General features: G+C 43.2%; 1 protein-coding gene across 2 annotated transcripts in view; it reads right to left on the minus strand.

Annotated features, from left to right (window-relative positions):
• Positions 1–3,083: 3,083 nt before the first annotated feature.
• PRKG2 (protein kinase cGMP-dependent 2) overlaps positions 3,084–22,536 on the minus strand; it is a 97,780-nt gene continuing 78,327 nt past the window's right edge. For both annotated transcript variants that reach the window (XM_059385798.1, XM_059385792.1), the window contains exons 15-19: positions 21,172–21,335; positions 17,614–17,736; positions 16,612–16,674; positions 8,848–8,914; positions 3,084–6,097 (exon numbers count right to left, since the gene is read on the minus strand). In XM_059385798.1, the coding sequence (XP_059241781.1) occupies positions 6,002–6,097; positions 8,848–8,914; positions 16,612–16,674; positions 17,614–17,736; positions 21,172–21,335 (513 nt within the window). In that variant the 3' untranslated portion in view covers positions 3,084–6,001. The remainder of the gene's footprint in view (positions 6,098–8,847; positions 8,915–16,611; positions 16,675–17,613; positions 17,737–21,171; positions 21,336–22,536) is intronic.

The following is a 22,536-nucleotide window of genomic DNA, read 5'->3' on the forward strand; positions in this document are numbered from 1 at the left end:
GGCTGGAGATTGACTCACAGTCAGCTTGAGTTCTGCTGGGACACCTGGCTGGAGATTGACTCACAGTCAGCTTGAGTTCTGCTGGGACACCTGGCTTTCTCCCACCCCAACCCCCGGGAGAAGTTCCACGCGCTCTCCTCGGTTTCCGGGACGGATGCATCGCTGGTGTTTTTCCTTTATCACATCAGATTTTTTTCTGCCTTTTTTTTCCCCCTTTCAAAGGCACATCTCCTTCCTCACTGAGAAAGTTTGTATGTATTGAAACAAACTTCATGTTACTTTTTATTATACTGTTTTTAAGGTAGTAACCGACAATTAAATAAACAAAAATATCTTGGTTTTGTATCTTTCAAAGTTGAAAAAGCTCTAGCTGTTACTCGGTTTAGAACTTGCCTATAAATTACCAGAGAAAAGTCGTTACTGCTGGTTTCACCTGAGTTGTGTGGCTTGTCTCTAATGTCCACTTTGATAACTACTGGGTAGAAAGAGAGGAAGAAAATCTTGTTTCTTAAAAATCCAAACTAAATAAATCATATAAGAATAATTATATATTACATTTATATATTTTACTAGTTTTGAGATTGAGTGACTTTACACGTTGTCGATTTAGCTAAGTCAGAAATAGAATGCTTCCCAGGATTCCCTTCTCTGTATGGTTCTGAGTTAGGCTTTGGACACAGAAGAAATCTGCATAAGATCTGAAATGCAGAAATACGTTGCCATCATGCAAGACCAAGCTACTGTAGCGGCTTACGACGTCTTGCCAATCGCTGGTCACTGAGCCGCCAGGTCTGTGGTTCCTCCAGCTCCAGCCAGACTGGCCCGTCAGCATCTGCAAATCCCAAGCGAGGTGGACTGAAAGGGTATCAGCTTATTCCACAGGCCCCCCGTATGACCAAGCTGGCAACCATGAAAGACAGAGGCCGGTTCCAGTTTGTCATCCCAAGTCCTGGGAGTTGTTTATGCGGCTACTCTGTCTCATGCACGGTCACTAGGGACAATCAAAGTGTAGGCCATGGTTTCAGTCTCATCTGGAGGAGCACCTGCTTCCAATCTCATCTCCGTGGTCACCGGCACAACTCAGTTCATCTCGTGTGTGTGACCGAGGGCCTCACTTTGTCCCCGGATGCTGGCCAGCGGCTCCTTCAGTTACTCTCCACATGGGCCTTTCCAGAGACGCTCATGTCATGGCGGCTGGTTTCCATCAGCGCAAGCAAATGAGAGGGCAAGGGGGTGATATGGGAGAAGCAGAGTCACTTTGTAACCTACTCTTAGAACTGACATCCCATCATCTGGATGGTTTGTTAGTGTTTGTTAGAAGGAAGTCACTGCGCTCAGTCCCCACTCGGAGGGGAGGATTACAAAGGGCACGAAGGCCATGACAGGGATCACCGAAAGCATCTCTGCAGCGATCATACCTTTCCAGATCAAAAGGCATGTTAAGTATGTGTTGTGCACACCCACTCTTTAAAAAGAAAAACAACTTAAAAAGAAAAATTTATTTATTTGTCAGACAGAGATCACATGTCTGCAGAGAGGCAGGCAGAGAGAGAGGGGAAGCAGGCTCCTGGCCAAGCAGAGAGCCCGATGTGGGGCTCGATCCCAGGACCCTGGGATTATGACCTGAGCTGAAGGCAGAGGCTTTAACCCACTGAGCCACCCAGCTGCCCCAAAACAACAACTCTTAAGAATCACTTTCTCTATAGCACCTTCACAGGAAGATGTGGGGTACAGCCTTTGTCTAATGGAGTAATCACAGATTTAAACATAGGAAACTCAGAAAGATTTTAAAGAAAACATGACAGCTTAGAATGAAGAGCTAGAGACAGACAAATGAAAAAAGTCGTTTCAACCACCGAACAGCAGGAAACAGACTAGGAAGTCTGTGCAGCTGCAAACAGCAGCCATATCTCACAGAAAGAGAAGGATGACTCGAAAGGCAGAACCAGGACTCTACACAATGAGGTCAAGAGTCATGGAGAACAACTTGTGGGGAGTGTGACTCAGCCCAAAGCAGAGGAAAGGTACTATGTGTCAGACCAGATTTCAGAATTCAATGGACTCGTGGCTGCTTCCTGCCTCCCATCTTCTCCCTCTCTGAATGCGAGTATCCGTTGTGGTTATCCTTGGATGGTTTTACCACATAAGGTTGGAAGTGTGCTAATAGATGACTTCGTCACTCGGTTCACAGGCTTCCAGGACTAAAAGAATATATGCACAGAATTATAACTGAGAATTCTTATCCACACTCGAATGGATTTGGAGGGATAAAATCTTAGGTCTTAAGCTTGAGCCTGATACTGTAATTAAGTTGTATTTTTAGGGAGGCTCTTGGGAGGGAATGTATTTGCTGCCCATGCAGTAATACGATTCATCTGTGACCAGAAAGTGGACTGTGGCAGTTTTTAAAATTGCTTGCAAGCTCTATGAAACTCTCTTCATTAAGTCTATGTTCCCGTTCCCCAAAGCTGGGTGGGCTTTGCTTCCATCAATAGAATATGGCAGAAGTGATGTCATGTGATTCAAGGCTGGTTTGTAAAGGATTAAAAGCTTCTCCCTTGTTTCCGAGAATACCTGTTCTTGGAATCCTAGGCCTCTCTGAAAGTAGTCTGACTAGTTTAAGAACACCAGCATGTGAGGATTCCAAGCTGTGGAGAGGACATATGCAGGCTCTCTGGTCAGGCGTCCTCGTCTTCAAGTGGTCTCACCCTGGGTTGCAGAGAGTGGGGGACAAGGCTTTAGGTGACTCTAGCTCCCAGCTATGGATTCACCCCAGGCTCTGAGTCTTTTCACATGATATCGCCAATATTGTGGTGTAGAGACAAGCCATCTTCACCACGTGTCTGAATTCCTGACCCGTAGAATTTACGGTAATCATAAAATGGTTGTTCTAAGCAACAAAGTCTCCGTTGCTTAGAGCTGGGACTAAGCCACGAAAAAACCACAACGGCAAAATCGTGACGGAAATGCGTATTCAAAGCCAATGTTTAGCTTCAAAGGCAATTGACAGTGAGTATGTTTATTATTATTTTACAGTCTTGTGTGAATGATATGACGGACATAAATACTCCTAGCACAATGCCTAGCAATAAAGAACAAGGGTTTATTATCATGCCGAAAGAAATATATGTATGTATGTATTTCCAAATGGTTATTGTCAACGGCCTATAAGTAATAATACTCTGCCCCAATGCCCCAAAGCTTTACATGTACATCTCCAGTTACAGATGGATGAAGATGTGGTTTATCATTTACACAAATCTGGGCAGAGCTAAAATTCAAACCCAGGTCTCTTTAACTCGAAATCTTTTATTATTTTTTTTAATAATCCTCTCCTTCCATTTTCATATTTAGAGAAAAGATTAAGAAACTAGAATTATGAAAAGTTGCCCCCACAGAGAAGAGACTCAAGACTGAAAACTTAACTTTGTACTTGGAAAAGAGAACAGGAATGATTTGATGATTAGGAATATGATGCATTTGTATATTGGGGGATTAGGAATATGATAGGTTCTGTATTTTTGAAGGATATATTTACATATATATATATATATATCCCTGTTTCATAAAAAAATTAGAATTTAGAAAAGTAGGTGAGCTCTTAATAAAGCACTTCATTTTGGTAAGTATTAACCCTTCATCATACATACTAAAGTTTAATCTTCATGATTTAAAAGAAAAAGATAAATACTGGATTTAATTGGAATAACTATACATATAGATACCAACCACACATAGTCTCATGGCTAAATGGTTATTAAGTCCCCTTTAATTTTAATAGAGACAGTAACAGTAGCTCCCCCCTTTGCAGCACTGATTATCTCACAGATGTCCACAAAGGACCAGGTATCTCTCTGAATCTCTGAAACAGACCTCTAAAGCAGGTGCTATTTTACTACATCGTCTTCTGCAGGTGAGAAAGCTAGTTATAGTCTACTCAAAGAAGTGAACTCAGTTTCCCAAGCTCACTCAGCTAAGAAAGAGTGGAACTGGAATTACAGGATGGTTCAATCTCTCAGTTCTTCATCTTTATGAATTACTCTAAAGGAAACAAAATAAAATCACGTGTGGAGATGACATACTGATATGGCCAATCACAGGCAAAATAAAACTGTAGTACTCTAGGTTGGTTTTTATTTGTATATCTGTAAGTCTTTTTTGAATTACAATTCTTGATCTCCTCTGAGAATATCATTGCTGTTATAACTATAGAGTTCTAATATCCATCCAATGCATAAATTTTCTACATTTATAGGTGGGTAATTTAAAAATATATACATGGAAAAACATATAATGCTTACAAACCAAATGCAAATAAAAATCTTTAAAAATCTTAGAAATTCATTAAGCAGGTTATGTTGATCCTATTAAAAATGGTTCATCTATGTACAGTACATAATCTTTTAAAAATACTACTCCAGAAAACAAAAATTCTTTGGTTCAGCAAAAGGATTCTCTAAATGTGGAAATTCAATTTGTTAAGGATGCACCCTCTTGAGTTGGGCCTCACTTAACTGCTTTGACTCTTCAGGAAGCATACAGCTGACTGTTTTGGAATGCTGAAAATATGGGTGGAGAGTGGGTAGAAGTTGCTTTTCCCATAGAACATTCGTATGTGAAAATATAACCAGAAGCTTGAATAATGCAGGAACTTTGATGTTATTTTTACTCTGCCAGATCAAAAAGATACAGAGAAAGTCTACTTCCCATCCATTTGGTGGGTTCACGGTCGATGCCTGACAACATTCTCTAGTGAAGTTCTTCGGTGCTGGTATCCAGTGCCATTGAAACTAGTCTATTCATCATCTGGAAGATTGTGAGGAGACAGGAGGGCATGTGCTGGATGTCCCTTTTACCGAAGTCCTATCACTTCCCCGAGGCTTGCCTACCTTACAAATCTAAAATTATAAACACATTTGTGACTCAAATATCTTTAAAAAGAGTTATTGATGCAACAGTGATTACAGGGCATCAACATGAGCCAATGAAATTTTCATTAAAAATTAACTGTGGTTATTCTGTATTCTTGATTTATTAATGGCAACAAACACAAAACTGGCCAAAATATCTCAGTTTTGAAGAGTCAGCAACCTTACCTATGAGAAGTTATTCTCTCCATATTTAATGGGAAAGAAAAGCCTTCACAATTTTGTGCCTGCGTGTTTTCTACGTTGATTGTGAAACTACTTAATATATAAGACAAAAGTCTACCAAAGGCCCATCACTTGACCCCACATTATAACTACCTTTAGCAAGGCTTTGAGAAAGTCTCTGATGTATCACAGCTGGTCACAGGAAAACAAAAAAATATATATATTTTTTGCTTTATTTTTTCAAAGTTCCCCATAGGAATATGATTACTGGCTGGGTGAGATAACTCATTTTTTCTCGGAAGTGGCACCATTGACGAATACTAAAACTGACCTTTCCCCAGACTAGTATTAGATGCATGTTAATATGTTTCTAGGTTGAATGCAGGGGGAAATCAAGAGCTTATATCGACTACGCAAGTTTCTGCAAACCACGGCTTTAAGATGCCACAATGCTTACATGGAATTGTTGAGAGCAGAAGTCTTCCAAAGTTCACCCTTGTTCTTCCTCCCATTTGCGTGACTTAGTTGCTCAAAGGCAAGACACTTTTTAAACCTTATTAGGACTCAAAGGAGACAAGTGTGATTGGGATGGAGCAATAGAACGCAGAGAAAATGATGCCCCGTCAACAAAAATGGTTCTGACTGTTGAGAGGGGAAGAGAATGGCCTCCAACATTTGAGAAGAGCAAATAATAGAATACATGAATAATTCAGAGCATCTAAATGAGACATTATAGCTCAGAACCACCTTCATATCCACACTGCCCCCCACTCCGGGGCAGAGAATTCTCTTCCCTAATGGTCTCCCCAGAGACATCACAACACTCCAAAGAGAGAAGCGATCACTGCTGGATTATTGGTCCTTGAGTCCTCTTCTGGATGTAGAGACAATAATCATCTTTTCTTCTGTCAAAAGTCTTTATCCCAGCCTGACAGCTCATCTGGAGGCACTCCTTTTTCAGGGGGGTACTTGTCGAAGTAGCTGTGGTCTGTGGGTCCACTGAGCTAACAGAGGAGGAATTAAGCCAAAGATGAGGATAATGTTATTATATACAGGTCATGATTTTTATATCTAAACCCTGTTTTTATATGGTAACCACTGGAAAGTCACAGGTAAGGAGACGAGACGACCAACTATCATTTTGAGTCACACTCTCAGCCTCCGAGGTTCCCTCTTTAGACCACACGGATCCAGTAACTGCATTACATTCCACAGAAGTTACCTGGCTTGAAGAGGTAAATCCAAAAGAAAAGGAGACAGAAATGGTATCTAGTTTTTGTTTTTGTTTTTTCCAGATTGAAAAACACTTTAAAAGCAAGTATTTTTTGATTGGGAGGGAGACAAACCATAAGAGACTTTTAATCTCACAAAACAAACTGAGGGTTGCTGGGGGGAGGGGGTTTGGGAGAAGGGGCTGGGGTTATGGACGCTGGGGAGGGTATGTGCTATGGTGAGTTCTGTGAAGTGTGCCAACCTGGCAATTCACAGACCTGTACCCCTGGGGCTAGTAATACATTATATGTTTATTAAATAAATAAATAAAAATTAAAAAAAAATTAGAGCACCTGGGTGGGTCAGTCAGTTAAGCATCTGCCTTCAGCTCAGGTCATGATCTCAGGGTCCTGGGACCGAGCCCCACATCGGGCGCTCTGCTCAGCGGGGAGCCTGCTTCTCCCTCTCCCTCTGCTCCTGTGCATGCTTGTGCTCTCTCTTTCTCAGATAAGTAAAATCTTTGAAAAAAATCGGAATCTGACACTTTTAAATCCTTTTTCTACTTTATGAAAGTTTCTCACTGACCTTGAATTTCTATATGGTTTATTGACCCACATAAATTTTCCAGGATGCCAAAGGGTCCGTTCAAAATATTATTGACCCTGTTCAAAGAGTGAAATGATTTGAAATTAAACTAGTTTGCAAATCAGGTGGTTTTCAATTCTTTGCTTTCAAACAAATTTTAAAAGTACCTGATTGAATTTTCATCTGGTAGATCAGTGAAAATACTACTTATGACAAATCATAATGTTTTCTTCAGAGAGTGGGGAGATCACTCAGAAGGATATTCAAAGTGGCATTGCTTTTTTTTTTTTTTAATTTTATTTATTTATTTGACAGACAGATCACAAGTAGGCAGAGAGGCAGGCAGAGAGAGAGGAAGGGAAGCAGGCTCCCCCAGAGCAGAGAATCCGACGTGGGGCTCGAACCCAGGACCCTGGGATCATGACCTGAGCTGAAGGCAGAGGCTTTAACCCACTGGGCCACCAAGGTGCCCCTGGCATTGCTTTTATAAAACCCTCCACTCCCAGTTATTTCTGTGAACACAACTTTCAGCACTAAATGGCCATATAATTTTAAAAAGGAATAAAATTGACATGGAACCTGATCCTATTTTTTTAATAAGTAACATTTCTCTCCTGGTACATAAGTAATTTCTTCTCAAGAAATATTTGTTAAATACTCGCGTTTCAAACTTTGCAAGGTATTTCTGTCATTTGATATTCCATGTTATAAAAATGTAATTACAACTGAATCCAGAAGAAATATGTGTGTTGTCACAGAAATTCCTGTTGTCAGAGGAATTTTAAAATTTAGAAAACTATAATTGAAACCCATTTAAAGAATAATCACATAGTAGCATCCATAAAAATACTTTTATGTAAGATGAAAGAGACTCTTTTGGGAAAATGGGATCGAAATACAAAAATATAAATTCAGAGAGAAAAAGGAATCACGTAATTTTATTCTCTGTAGATTTTAAATGGCCAATGGGCATCTGACCTCACCAGTGTTTAGATTACATTACATATATTGAAAGGAGTAACGTTTTACTTTAAAATGTCAATATCCGGGGTGCCTGGGTGGCTCAATGGGTTAACCCTCTGCCTTCGGCTCAGGTCATGATCTCAGGGTCCTGGGATCGAGTCCCACATCGGGCTCTCTGCTCAGCGGGGAGCCTGCTTCCCCCTCTCTCTCTGCCCGTCTCTCTGCCTGCTTGTGATCTCTGTCTGTCAAATAAATAAATAAAATCTTAAAAATAAATAAATAAATAATAAAATATCAGTATTTACAATCTACTAGAAATCACACTCTTCATAACAACTAAAACATATGATGAAAAATTGAGAAGGCAATCTAAAAATGGTTTTAAAATTCCTTCAAGAGTCTATAGGGTGCTGACTGATATCACCGCTGAGTCATCCGTCACCCTGCCCCCCCAAGTTAGCGGATGTTCTGTTTTCTCTCAAGCTGTCCAACCAGCAACGGGTGGTGAGCACCCGAAAGTGGCCACCCCAAATTGAGACTGCTGTAAAATGCACCTGGGATTTCGAAAACAGTACGGAAAAATGAATGTGACATCTCATTAATATTTTATGTTGATTGTATAACAAAATGACAATTTTTCGATATACTGTAATAAATTAAAATTAATTTCACCTTTCAATTCACCTGTGGCTAACTAGAAAATTTCAAATCACGGCACGATTCATATTTTATTTCTAGAGCCCTCCGTGAACCTGAACGGCACGGACTGCCTGCAGACTCAGATTTTCCTGTAATTGGTTCCTGAGAACGGAACTGATCTCCGTCAAATAAGAGATATGGCTTAGTCCCTATAATCACAATTGCTATGATATTTTCACTTAATTCAAAAAAAAATTTCTAAATCTAAAATGTGGTACATAAAAACACACCCCTATTCTGTTTATGAAAACAAAAACTAGAAAAAGTTAAAAAAGTAATATTGTGGATACCGTACCTCTCTCTGCAAAGGTGATGGAAGGTTCCGCGCTTTCAGACCCTCCCAATTAAAACCATTTAACCACCTGAGGAGTAAAAACAGTTCAGAAGAATGTTACTTGCCTGATAAACTGCTAGTGAGTCAACTTACCTGTTGGTCCGTTTTGTGGCCCTCTCCCTGACCTCAACACTGCAGGTGCAAATGGTGGGGGAGGGGAGGCGGAGAGGGAAACTGCAGAACTGCGCAGTGGTCTGGTCTCACGTTAAATCCGTGCCCACTAACCTCGAGGGGGTAGTTCTTGCTGCCCAGCACTAGGTCTAGATCCCCTGTTGTCCCACTGTCACTCTCCCTTAGGCTCACATTCATACTTGGTCTCTCTCCTTAGACTTCCAGAAACTCCCCCCCATCCTCACTCCCAAATGATGCCCTGACTTCTTATTTCACTGAGAAAACGGAGCTTGCACAATCCTCTCCCAGTCTATCCACCTGCCTGTCCACATCCGTGTGTTCCCTTCTCTGGGAGCAAAGAAGTCTTTGCTTCTGGGGAAGGTCGGCTCAGCTCTACGTACCGGATGCTGCGGACTCCTCTGCTCAAGAGCGTGCTCCTGCCATTCTCCCCTCTCTTGACTCCTCAACGTCTACCCGCTAGATCCTTCCTTCAGTCTGAAGACATTTTATTTCTTCCAACCACAGAATAACCTCCCTTGCCCTGAGCTCCCTCCCATCCAGCTTCCACTTTCTCTCCTCCCACAAGAGCAAAACTCCTGGGAGGTTATCCAGCCACTCTGCTTACCCGTTTCTCTGACCACGCTACCGTCAGCATCCACTCTCCACTCCCGTGAAGCTCCTCAATTCTCAGTTTTTGTCTTACTTCACCTAGGAGCATCGGCCTCGGTTCATTATTCACACTTCCTGAAACACTTCTCTCGCGTGGCTTCCAGACACGTTATTCTGCCTTCTTGGGTTCTTTCCCTCTCTTTCCCACTGCCTTTTCCACAGGAAGATGGTGTGCTCCAAGGCTCAGCTACTCAACGACTTCTAGCTTCTCGACTACTCTCACTCCTGGGTCATCTCAATCAGTCTCGTGACTTCAGACAGCATTTATATATCTACTGTTACTATTTCTATTTCCAATAAAGACCTCTCCATTGCTTCCCAAGCTAATAGCTACAGCTGTTACTCCTCATCTCCCGAGTGGGTGTCTATCCTGCATCTAGCACATATCTGGCCCACACGGGAGCTCCAAGTGTTCCCCAAGGCACTGGCCTTGACTCTTCCAGTTGCTCAAACCAAGGACCTTGAAGTTATCCTTTCTCTCACTAGTCAGTCTCCCTAACTCAGTCCATATTCAAATCTTGCCAATGCTACCTTCAAAATCTGAACTCAGGATCTGAAAAGTTCTCATCACCCTCACTCTACCAGCATGGGCCAAGCCACTACTATTCCTCCCTTGTGTGACTGTAATAACCTCCTAATGCGTCCTCCTGCTTTTGTCCATGAGAAAGAACCGAGCAGCAAGTGTGAACATTTCAAACACAAGTCAGGTCACATCAAGACTTTGTTCAACCCCCCCCCCCCCCCGCCCCAGTGCATTCTGCTCAGTATGAAAGGCAAAGCCATTACCAGAAACCCTAAGGCCTTGTACACCACCCTTCCCACCACCACGGCACCGCAGCTCACCGCTGTCCTGCTTTCTGTCCTCCCTCTCTCCTCACCATTCCTCCGACAAGCTAGAGGTGCTCCCGCATTCATAACTTGCACTCGAAGTTAGATGGCTCTTTCCCCAGATTGTCACAGAGTTTGCTCCCCCAACACCTTCAGATCTTTTCTCAAAGGTCATTTTCTTAGTGAGACCTTCTTTGACCATCCAGAGTACTATTTCACACCCCCCCCCCCCCTTCCTAACCCCTTCCCTGCTCTAGTTTTTTCTTTAGCTCTTACTGCTCTCGGATGTGTCTTCCATGTTCTGTACTTAGTTATCCTGTTGATTCTGTCTTCCCCACTAGAATGTTAGCTCCATGAGGGCAAGGGTCTTCATCTGTTTCCTTTCCTTCTGTGCCCCTCACATGTGAGCAGGACTGGTCATCTAACCAGGCTCAGTAAACATCTGCTGAATATCTGAATGACCCTGCAGGAGAACCTCTTACTATCACATCCTAGAACATCACACTGCCTTAACGGTGATGTTCCTGGTGATCCGTACGCAAAAAGCTCCAAGGTAAAAAGGTGTCTTACAATAATCCGTAAGGAGGTTAAGCTGATGGTCAGATGAAGTTCCTTTCATTTATTTGCTTCCACATCATTAATCTAAAAGAAATGATCTGGTCTTTAGGACACACTTCAAACCTGGTGGGCTGGAAATCTAATAGCAGAGTGGACATAAAAGATGTATTCTGTCTCTCAGGATCTTATAAGGAACACGGAATAGTGCTGTTCTATACCCACTGATATTTTCTACGGGGACGCTGAGGTCAAGTCTGCCAGCTAACAAAATGTACAGAAAGTCAGTTCGGTCCCAGGCACTGGAAAGAACAAAATCCTACTTTTAAGATATTCTTATTTTGGCAGGAGATGACAAACAAACAACAAAAACTAGTGAACAAAGTTAATTTCAGACAGTAGTAAGGACTAGAAAGACACGCGAGAGTAAAGTGGTGGCTGATGACGGGGATGGGAGGGGTTGGGAGTGGCCAGAAGGACGACAGAGGGCGCCGTGGGAAGACTGCGAGCTACATCACCCTTACGGCTAGACACGGGTATAGATATATCTCTCGTATTCTTTATCCTGGGGCCTTATAAATGGAAGGAAGGGCTAGAAATGAGCTGACGTGTGGGGAATGGAGTGGAAACTAGAAAAAAAAAAAATAATAAGGTATCTGAGAACCGGCCAGAGGCCAGTCCATGCAGTCCTTGTAGAACACAGTATGGAATTAGGGTTTTACACTTAATGGGAAGCCATTAGAAAGTTCTAAGGAAATGGTGGGATCTAAGCACATTTCCAAAAGATGATTCTGGCTGCGATGTGGAGCATGACCCCAGGGCGCCGGGAGGGGCAGGGTAGTGGCAGAGGTGTGAGGCCGAGCGCCGGGGACTGTGGGCGGCTCTCGCACGGGTCTGTCAGCCGTGCTGACAGTGCTGCACCTGCATCTGGTCTAATCTCTTCTCACCCCTGGAGTTGACTGAGGCCCCGTTCCGGGTCTGAGCTTAGCAAGAGAAAAAGTGCTACAAACAGAGGGAAGGCTCTAGTACACTCCGTTTCAGACGCCATTCGTAGCCCAAGGTGCCATTTGGGGAGGAGCTGCTGAGACACTGAAGGAAGACAGGAAGTCCCAGAGCAGCTCCCGCTGTAAGGCGTCCCCCGTGCGCCTGCAAAGCCACAGGCTGCTCTCCTGGACGCACGCGCCGGCTTCTCCGCATAGACCGAACCTTCATTTTTAGGGATTTCTAGGTGCGCAGTCATGTGGATTCTTTTCTTTTGTCGCCAAATACTGCCGCAATTTCTTTTGACGTATTTTACAGTGCTCTCTGCCCAGAAGCGACTCCATAAATATTAATAAAAATCATTACTGTTGTCCTACTGAATCAAAGAGCTTATACATTTCTTGCTGAGTACTTGTTACAATTTGACTCATGGCAATATTTACTTAACATGAGTGGCCATTCACTTAACACTTGGCCTTTTGACACTAACCACATTTTAAGTAACACAAGTGCCAGCACGCTTTCGTGTGTAAAAAATATTCACCAAAGAAATATTAGCAGCAATGGCACATAAATTGCTTTTTCATTTTTAGAAGACTGGTAGAAGCTATTCTTGAAAGTAATTTTAGGGGGTTCTGGGTGGCTCAAGTGGGTTAAACCTCCGCCTTTGACTCGGGTCATGATCTCAGGGTCTTGGTATCGAGCCCCGCATCGGGCTCTCTGTTCCTCGGGCAGCCTGCTTCCCCCTCCCTCTCTGCCTGCCTTTCCACCGACTTGTGATCTCTCTCTCTCTCTGTGTCAAATAAATAAATAAAATCTTTTAAAAAAGAAAGAAAATGCAGCAGCTAGAAATATTGAAGGTAACATTAAGGCACTTGAAACAAATTATTCCTCTAGCAGGAAAGATTTAACTGCACCCTACAATCATCCCTCTGTTCAGATAGGTGTTGGGAGACATGACTGGTGCCTAGTTGATCCATCAGCTGAAGAACAGGGGAAGAGGGAGCTCTGTCTGATTACGTTTAGTTACAATGATTTAACTCAGAATGTACAAACATAACAATATGCCATGTTAAATTGCATTGTGTTTAAATACAAAGTTAAAACGAATTGTTCTCTGAGAAAAAAAGCATACATTTAGAGAAGCATACTTTAGAGAAGAGTGGAAAATCTGATGGCAAATTTCAGAAAGATTTTCTTTTTACTTCCAACGGTATACAGAGCAGTAGAAGCTATAAGCCTTGAAGACTTAGGGAAGGCTTTAGAGAACTCCTACTTAAAGACAGGGAGAAATCTATTTTTCGGGTCCCTCCCTGCCCACACGCCCCCAACCCCCCTACCTCAGCTTTATATCTTAAGAAACACTAGGAAAATCAGATGAAATAATGTCTGAGCTCCCTGAGCTCGCTGAAAAGCACTGTGTAAATTTGGTCCATTCTACTTTTGAACTCTACCCCATGCACCGCACTCCAAATCTTCCCTCACTGTTAAGAAGAGTGGGCAACATAGGCAGTCACCTCTTTGACATCAGCCACAGCAACTTCTTTCAAGATATGTCTCCAAAGGCAGAGGAAACAAAAGCGAAAATGAACTTTTGGGACTTCATCAAGACCAAAAGCCTCTGCACAGCTAAGGAAACAGTCAACAAAACAAAGAGGCAACCCACAGAATAGGTTGTAGTGTTGCAAATGACACAACAGACAAAGGGCTTTATATATCCAAGATCTATAAAGAACTCCTCAAACTCAACACTCACAAAACTGATAATCACATCAAAAAATGGGCAGAAGACTCAAACAGACACTTCTCCAATGAAGACATACAAATGGCTATCAGACACATGAAAAAATGTTCATCATCACTAGCCATCAGGGAGATTCAAATGAAAACCACATTGAGATACCACCTTACACGAGTGAGAATGGCCAAAACTAGCAAGACAGGAAACAACATGTGTTGGAGAGGATGTGGAGAAAGGGGAACCCTCTTCCACTGTTGGTGGGAATGCAAGTTGGTGCAGCCTCTTTGGAGAACAGTGTGGAGATTCCTCAAGAAATTAAAAATAGAGCTTCCATATGACCCTGCTATTGCACTACTGGGTATTTACCCCAAAGATACAGATGTCGTGAAAAGAAGGGCCATCTGTACCCCAAAGTTTATAGCAGCAATGGCCACAGTCGCCAAACTGTGGAAAGAACCAAGATGCCCTTCAACGGACGAATGGATAAGGAAGATGTGGTCCATATACACGATGGAGTATGATGCCTCCATCAGAAAGGACGAATCCCCAACTTTTGTAGCAACATGGACGGGACTGGAAGAGATGATGCTGAGTGAAATAAGTCAAGCAGAGAGAGTCAATGATCATATGGTTTCACTTATTTGTGGAGCATAACAAATAGCATGGAGGACATGGGGAGATGGAGAGGAGAAGGGAGTTGAGGGAAACTGGAGGGGGAGACGAACTATGAGAGACTGTGGACTCTGAGAAACAAATGAGGGTTGGATGAGCCTGGCGGTGGGTATTAAGGAGGCACGGACTGCACGGAGCACTGGGTGTGGGGCATGAACAATTAATTCTGGAACACTGAGAAAAAAAATAAAATGGAGAGAAAAAAAGAAGAGTGGGCAAATGAATCCCTGCAGGGAAGGAAATTCAGAATTCTTCATTACCCTACTGAGGTGAGAGAATCCTTTAGCATCAATTCACAGTGCACCCAATCACAATTTGACAGCTACATTTAAATGAGCCTCAGGTAAACAAGGAAGAAAAGATAAAACCAGAGCGTGTTAATCCAACCACCCCAGAGCAAAGTGCAGATGCTTCCTTAATGAGCGAGAGGAGGAAAACGCATCGGAGAAGGACTTTAGCAGACGGGACACCTGTTTGCTCAGTATCGTTGTGAATAGTGTGTTTATGTGTCATTTTTGTAAGAAGAAAAGAAATTGTGGTAACAACACAGAGAAAGAGAGATAAATTGGAATCTAAGACAAATAATGAGCTTCACACTAAGGCAAACAGAAATACTCCAAGCACTTCGATGCCTACAAAACGCAGATGCGTCTGTCTCTATCGTCCGTCTCTCCTAACACTCCCTCAGGCAAAGCCCAATATGAATTTACAATGTTGAATTCATGGCTTTATTTCAAGGAAGTTCATGAATAGATAGAGCAGGGCTGGCAGCCTGGGGATTTTTTTTTTTTTTTTTTTTGAAGCTGCACCACTATGTGAAGCAAAATGAATAGTGTTTCTATTCAGAAGCTTCTCTCCCTTTATGTCCACATGTTCTGTGTCTCCGATTCTTCTGTAGAAAATATCCAGATAGGAGTGAAATACTGAAAGGTGTTTTCATTTCGGAACATAAATAATTCAGTGTGTTCACAGGCTGTCAAGGATGAAATTCTCCAATTTAGTTTTTCTATTACCAATAGTACTATCAGTCAGTGATCATTTTTGTATATCCTGAGCAAAATTAAAACATTTTGAGGACTGCTGGATTCAGCTGGGCATCAGTCATTTTAAAAATCTAAAAGGCTTAGGGGCACCTGGGTGGCTCAGTCCATGAAGTGTCTGCCTCAGCTCAGGTCATGATCTCAAGGTCCCAGGATCCAGCCCCGCATCAGGCTCCTGCTCACCCGCAGGAAGCCTGCCTCCCCCTCTGCCTGCTGATCCCTCCCCCTGCTGGTGCTCTTTCTGTCTTTCCCTCTATCCATCTCGCCCTGTGCTAAATAAACAATTAATTAATTAATTAAAAAGAACATCTGAAAGGCTTGAAGTCCATGTACGTAATCCGAATCAAAGACGATAATTCACAGAAGTTATCACTGGCTCCAAAGGCCAGCTTTAGAACCTCACAGAACTGTAAAGATGCATGTTAGATTATTGTATAAACCTAAACTTGATTTGAGAGACTTTGTGGAAATCCACGTACTTTACCCCAAACGTAAAACACAACACTCGGCTTCAAAATTGAGAAAGCTAGTCAAAAGAATATTACACTTAAAATAAATACATATTATTAGCTAGAACTGAAACAGAATACTATTTACCAGTTAATTTCTCTTTAGCATTGACAACGGCAACTATATTGTACTTTAACGACCAAAAAACGTCAAAATTAGAACTCAATTCCTCAAAGAATCCAAGTTGATATTTTAAAACATAATATGGGGTTCCTAGGTGGCTCAGTTGGTTGAGCATCCGACCCTTGATCTCAGTCAGGTCTTGATCTCAGGGTTGTGAGTCTGAGCCCTGTGTCGAGCTCCATACCCAGTGTGGAACCTACTTAAAAAATACACATAAAAATAAAAAATAAAAATAGCAAAATATAAAAAGCTAAGTCGCTATAACTTAGAGATGTGATTTTGTCACTTGTTTTAGAATTTCATCCATTCTTGATGGATCTTCAGCATTAGAGAAATCACCTTGAGACTGATTATTGTAACCACACCTAGTAAAAACAAATTAAAAATAACACCAAAAAGGAAAAACTGAATATCTGTAAAGGGGCCCTTGTGATTTATAAGGTAAGCGTCAAGTACGTTTTTCTATAAATTTCTATTTTTTTCTGGGCTACGTACCTGTGTTTCTTAATGTCATTGATTCCATTCTTCAGATTTCCAAGTCTTTCTGTTGGATTTTGCCTAAAATAAAAATTTTTTGACAGGCAATTCATAATAATTATGCTTCAGTGAATTTTAAATTAAAATTTAACATTTTTTCATTATGTATTCATTTATTCAACAGTATTCATAGACTTAGAGACTGAGTATAGGGAAATGAAAATCACACTGCTCTCTCCAGTGTGTGTGAGTGTATGTACACACACACACACACACACACACACACACAGGCACACACACACACACACACCGGTGTTTTAAATGAGCTATGAAGAAGGATGTCACCTTATCAACTCTGCTGAGGAAAACAGAGAAAGCTTTAGAGAATCATTTACATCTGAGCTGGAATCTTAGAAACATGCAGAGATTTCTGCTGGCAACCCACAACTAGGTTTCATGTTCTAAATTTACTAAATGCTAATGCTTTCTTAAAAAATAAAGTTCAAATGTGCAAAAAAAAAAAAAAAACAGTGACAAAGTAAAGTTTAAACACAAATTCCAAAAGCCTTCCATTCTCTGATATATTACTTTGAAGGGTAAATGGAAATTAGGAGTGATGTAAAATAAGGCCAGAAATGCACTGCTTTTTAAAATGGAGACGGACAGAAGGTAAGTAGTGACACTTTATCAGCACCATTGGTTTTCTCTCAAAATAACAAGGTTGTAAATTAATTACTCCTTTATTAAACTAATGTTCTTTTTGCCCTAAGACACATAAAGATGATTCCCAAAGAGAAGCGGATAACTGTAGATCTCTTTTAAACTGTAAGTAGGTATTGTGGTTCTGTAACACGAAGCAAAGTCAAACTCCTAATGAAGAAATGATTTTCTTTGAGCAGAATTTAGTTGCATGAAAAGTACAGAAAGTAAATGCCTGCCACATTTTAAATTGTGTGGACACGGAAACGAGAAGACTTCACACATTCCCCAAGAACTAGGGGTTTTCATTTTCATTCTCACCTGCAAAGCCTCCGAATCAAATCCTCGGGTCTTCTTGTGATCTTTCTGGGAAAATCCATTTTTTCAATTCCTTTGAGAATCAAATTGTAGGTCATCATCTGGTCAACCCCGGAAAAGGGAGGGCTGAGGAAAGCCAAAACAGGACACTAGGACCGACGTGTCAGACACATTTTCAAGCGACTTTCTTACCTTTCTCCCCCTTCCCCCTCCTCCGTTCTCAGTGGTCGTTACATGAACAAATCTGGATACACGCTCGAAAATAGCTGCGCTGCTTTCCTATCACCCAGCAAATGACACACATACACATACAAGTCAGCTGTCAGGCGGTGATGGTCACCGAGAAGAAACGTAAAGGAGCAGACGGAGTGACAGACGGAGCTGTGGTTTTCTCAAAGCCGGACGAGGGGGAAAGCCTCTGTCATCAGCGGACCACTGAGCGGTGACATCCACGGAGAGGCGCGGGGAATGAGCCGCGCCGTCAGCCGCCAGCAAGAGACCAAGGACAGCAAGCACCCAGGCCGGGAGCGGGGGTGGCGCCGGTGTTCTGGAAAACGTGAGGAGGTCTGGGCTGCTGCGGGGAAGTAAGGAAGCGGGGAGGGTCGGAGCAATGAGGCGTGTCGTGGGAAGCTGGAGGTGACGCTCAGGGCCCCGGGACGTGCTCCGAGTCCGGCGACGGCCTTGACAGCAGTCAGAGCGAGCCTTTCTTAAAAACGTGTCCAAAGTGACCCGTGACGGTGCTAGCAGCGGGGTAGGAAGTCCTGGTGGCCTGAACGGGGATGGTGGACGGGAAGGTGGTGCCCCGGGCTTGGCTCCTGGGTCTGTTTGGGTGGTAAAGCGAATAGGATCTGTCCGGGGGTGAAGGTGGGTGTAGGACGAAGAAGGGATTCGAGATCGACGGGCAAGTGCTTCGGCTTCTGGAACGGGGCTACAGCTGTCCAAGAGGAGGCTGGCGTGCGTCCCGAGGCACAGAGCAGGCTGTGGCGGGTCCACCCCGAGCTGGGGTGTAACGGTCCACGCAGACCGCTGAGTTGGTGACTCTGGCTTTCAGGAAAGGCGCGGGCGCTGCAGGCACGGCTGCGGGGCCTCATCAGACGGCGTTTCTGGCAGCGGACTTGACGGTCCAGCCAAGGAGAGAGCGGAGGGAAAAGACATCAAGACTGAGGCGGCCCGGAGCGGAGACGCCAGGAGGACAAGGAGGGTCCGGCAGTGACGACAGACACGGAGCCGTTAGCGTGGGGGAGAAACGAGAGGAAGGGAGGTTCTGGAAGGCGCGAGGACAGACTACTTCGGGGGGCGCTGCTAGGCCGGCGCAGGACGCGCCGGGAGCTGACCACTGAAGGATAGCGTGTTAACCCACACGCGCTGCTGTTAGAAACACTTTGTTCTGTTGTGTCGTTTAATTTTTGAAAATTGAAGATGGCCCTCATGAACTACTCGGCTATATCCTGGCCGTGCATGAGACGCTTCGCTACTGAGTTCCCACCCAGGAATAAACTTGGAATAAGGTGGGTGCGACAACTTTGCAACAATCTCTTGTCTTGCTTGGAAAGAAAATAAGAAAATGAGGTATGAAACCAAAAACACTGCTCTATTTCCCATACATCTATATTGACAATTAGGTCGTGTTGTGTTGTAGTTCATTTGCCTATACCTCCTGACTCTCTAGAGTTCAGGGCATTTAAAATGAACTTTTCTCATGCCCTACCCTGAACACCTTTACAAGAACAATTCCTCAACGTCTTGACAGTTCAAAGCCACTTTAACCAACCCTGAGTTATTGGGGATTCCTCCTCCCTATCCCCTCACTTTATTTCCTTATTCCTTGCAGGAACCTATCCCAGCTGATAAAGACTGAGTTGTATATTCCCTAGCAACCTACATGAACCACCATGTATTTCTTAGAAATGCAGCTGACAAATTTCGCAGGGATGAAGGAACAAGTTCTTGAAATAGAACTCCTTGTGTCCCAAGACTATAAGCAATTTTCTCTCTGAATGACGTTCTGGAAAATTTCCTCTTCTTTCCTTCAAAATCTTAAGCAATGACTATTTGGAAATGAATACAGATAATATAAAATGCTCTCTCATATCTGTTTGCTCAATGCATGTGGACAAGGAGGTCCAATATAGCCACATGAAATCTCACATTAGAAATTTGTAGTGTAGAGGCATCTGGGTGGCTCAGTGGGTTAAGCCTCTGCCTCAGCTCAGGTCATGATCCCAGCGTCCTGGGATCGAGGCCCGCATCGGGCTCTCTGCTTGGTGGAGAGCCTGCTTCCCCCTCTCTCTCTGCCTGCCTCTCTGCCTACTTGTGATCTCTGTCTGTCAAATAAATAAATAAAATCTAAAAAAAAAAAAAAACAAAAAACAAATTTGTAGTGTAAAAGTTCAAGATTTTATGAAATTCTTTCTAAGTATGTGTTGAGACTTAAAGCCCACCGAAGGGCTCGTTCCAGTATTTGGTATGCCAGTCCATGTACAAATCCTCTGAAAATCCGAGAACATCTGCTTATAAGGGTTTGTAACGATGATCAAATCAGCTGATGAGAAACGGGGAAGAAAACGGAACTGTTTCCCATGGGGGTGTCCGCACATTCTATTAAAAACGCACATTGTAAGGCATAAGCATATAGTGGAAAGCGGATCATATTTACGGTTAGAGGATCCGGGATCAAATCCCTGATCTTAAGCAGGTAGCTCTCTGTCCTGACTGTCTAATCCATAACACTGAAGTCATAAAATAATAAAAATTCTTCTTTAACTTCCACACAGACCCGTGAAAACGAAACTAGAGAATACACATGTGAGAGCTTTATAATGTGTAAAGCACTTCATCGTCCGAGGTAAGATCACATAGGGCCTGTGTATGTGTGTGTGCACGTGTGGGTGTGAATGCTTGTGCATGTGTGTGTATGCGTGCACCCATGTTGAATATTGGGGCCCCGGATTCATTAATACAGCCCTTTAATCCCTCCAGGAGCGACAGTTAATCTGGACTGCTAAGCCTCCTGCCGTGTCTGGTCTGGGTTCATTAGCACCTCTGGAAAGCAGCTGACAAGGAGATTAAAATTTAGATCCAACAATGTTCCTTTTCTTAGCTTTTCTGGTTAATGATTTATTGGGAAGATGGAAGAATGGGGCTAAATTTAGTTTCATTGTTTAATGGATTTAATTGAAACGTGATTACAATTTTCTCGATTACCAAAAATGTATACGAGAGGAGATAAAAACAGCCTCAGTTCCTCTCCTGATTCTCACAACAGAATTACCAAACCTTCACACAGTTAACAGGTCATCTATAGCAACAGGCCCTTGCATTTTAGGCAAACCAGGGTAATTCTGTCCATCCTTCTGTACATTCCCACATGTTTTCTCCATGTTACAAACCAGCAAGCATGTTATATGCAGAATAGACAAAGGGGAAAAGGCATCACATGTAATCAAAAACATTCTAAAATGTTAAACTCTTAAATTATATATATATATATATATATATATATATATATATTTATCATCAGTAAATTATTTTGGCACTTCTGTGAATTTGAAGGTGACTTACTTGCCCGTTAGGAGCTCGTACACTAGAATCCCCAGAGACCAAAAATCCACACTGAAGTCATGTCCTTTGTTGAGAATGACTTCAGGAGCTACATACTCTGGAGTTCCGCAGAATGTCCATGTCTTCTGTCCAGATCCTATTTTCTTAGCAAATCCAAAGTCAACCTGGAAAAGGATGTCAAAGACATTTTCAGAGACTAGAAACTCATGTTCTTCTCTACGTCACCCTCTAACTTCTCCTGCCTGCTGTCTACACCTCCACCCTCCCCTTCACACACATACCCACACACACCACTGAGCCTCTCATTTATTCTTTTGCAGGACCAGGTACAAATCTAGTTACACTGGAGCAAGTTCCACGTACACACTTCCACGCCCATGACCCCTGAAAGAGGAGAGGAGAGGAATGGCTGGCAGGTGTAGGCCGCTACAACATACATAAAGCTCAGAGCAAGCAGGCAACTTTGTGATCGACGGCGGCTCTCATTAAGGAGAGGAGAGGAAGGGGTAAGATCAACCCTGGTGCACTTTGGGCTCCGTCATGAGAGAAAATCAATAGCAAGGGGAAAAGGGATTCTTAAAAGTCGGATCCATCTTTCAAAACCACGATGCACCATGTCCGCACCCTTGACATTCTGGCTTTCCAAAGAAAAAGCCAGAATCACCTCTTCTCAACTTGGGCCAGACCATGGACACTTGGAGTCCTTCTCAGGCAAGTCAGTGGTGAACAGCCCCTGCGTGAACTTACTTGTCCTGAAAAGACAGTCAGCCTGCACCCCCGGCCGGGCTCTGTGCTAGGCTTCCAGAGACAGAGCTGCCTGGGGGGAAGCCAGAGTGCGGGGACTACTTACACATGCGATTAGTGCTGCTTCAAGTGACACATGATGGAGTGGAAGACGACGCAGGGGCCAAAAAACATACCCTTCTGCAACATGCGGGAGAAGACCACGGCGGAGGATGCCATTGGGAGGTGATAACCTGAGCTTGGCCCTGACTCAGGATGAGGAACTCTCCCGGGGAACTGAATCAGCACGACCCTCCCCCGTCTCTGCAGAGTAGGTCCCTCCACTTCTCTGAGGCTCTATTCAATGAACCAGCCTCATGAGCAGAGTAGAAGTGGGTAAGAAGTCCGGAGCGACAGGAAGACCCGCTCACTGGGGGACGGCTGTGCACACCTGACATCTGCCCGCAAGACAGACAGTGGGATTCTGTCCACGGACGCTGTTCGGCTGGTATTTTGCACCTCCAGTACATGCAGGAATTCTCATAGGACCCCCCTCACCTCCCCGGGGTAAACACACACAAACGATACCTGAGCCTCCACATGCACGTGTTAACGGTTTCATTAAGCACCTGGACTATCGCA

This window comes from Mustela nigripes, chromosome 1, assembly GCF_022355385.1.
Source record: "Mustela nigripes isolate SB6536 chromosome 1, MUSNIG.SB6536, whole genome shotgun sequence".
NCBI classification, from domain to species: domain Eukaryota; kingdom Metazoa; phylum Chordata; class Mammalia; order Carnivora; family Mustelidae; genus Mustela; species Mustela nigripes.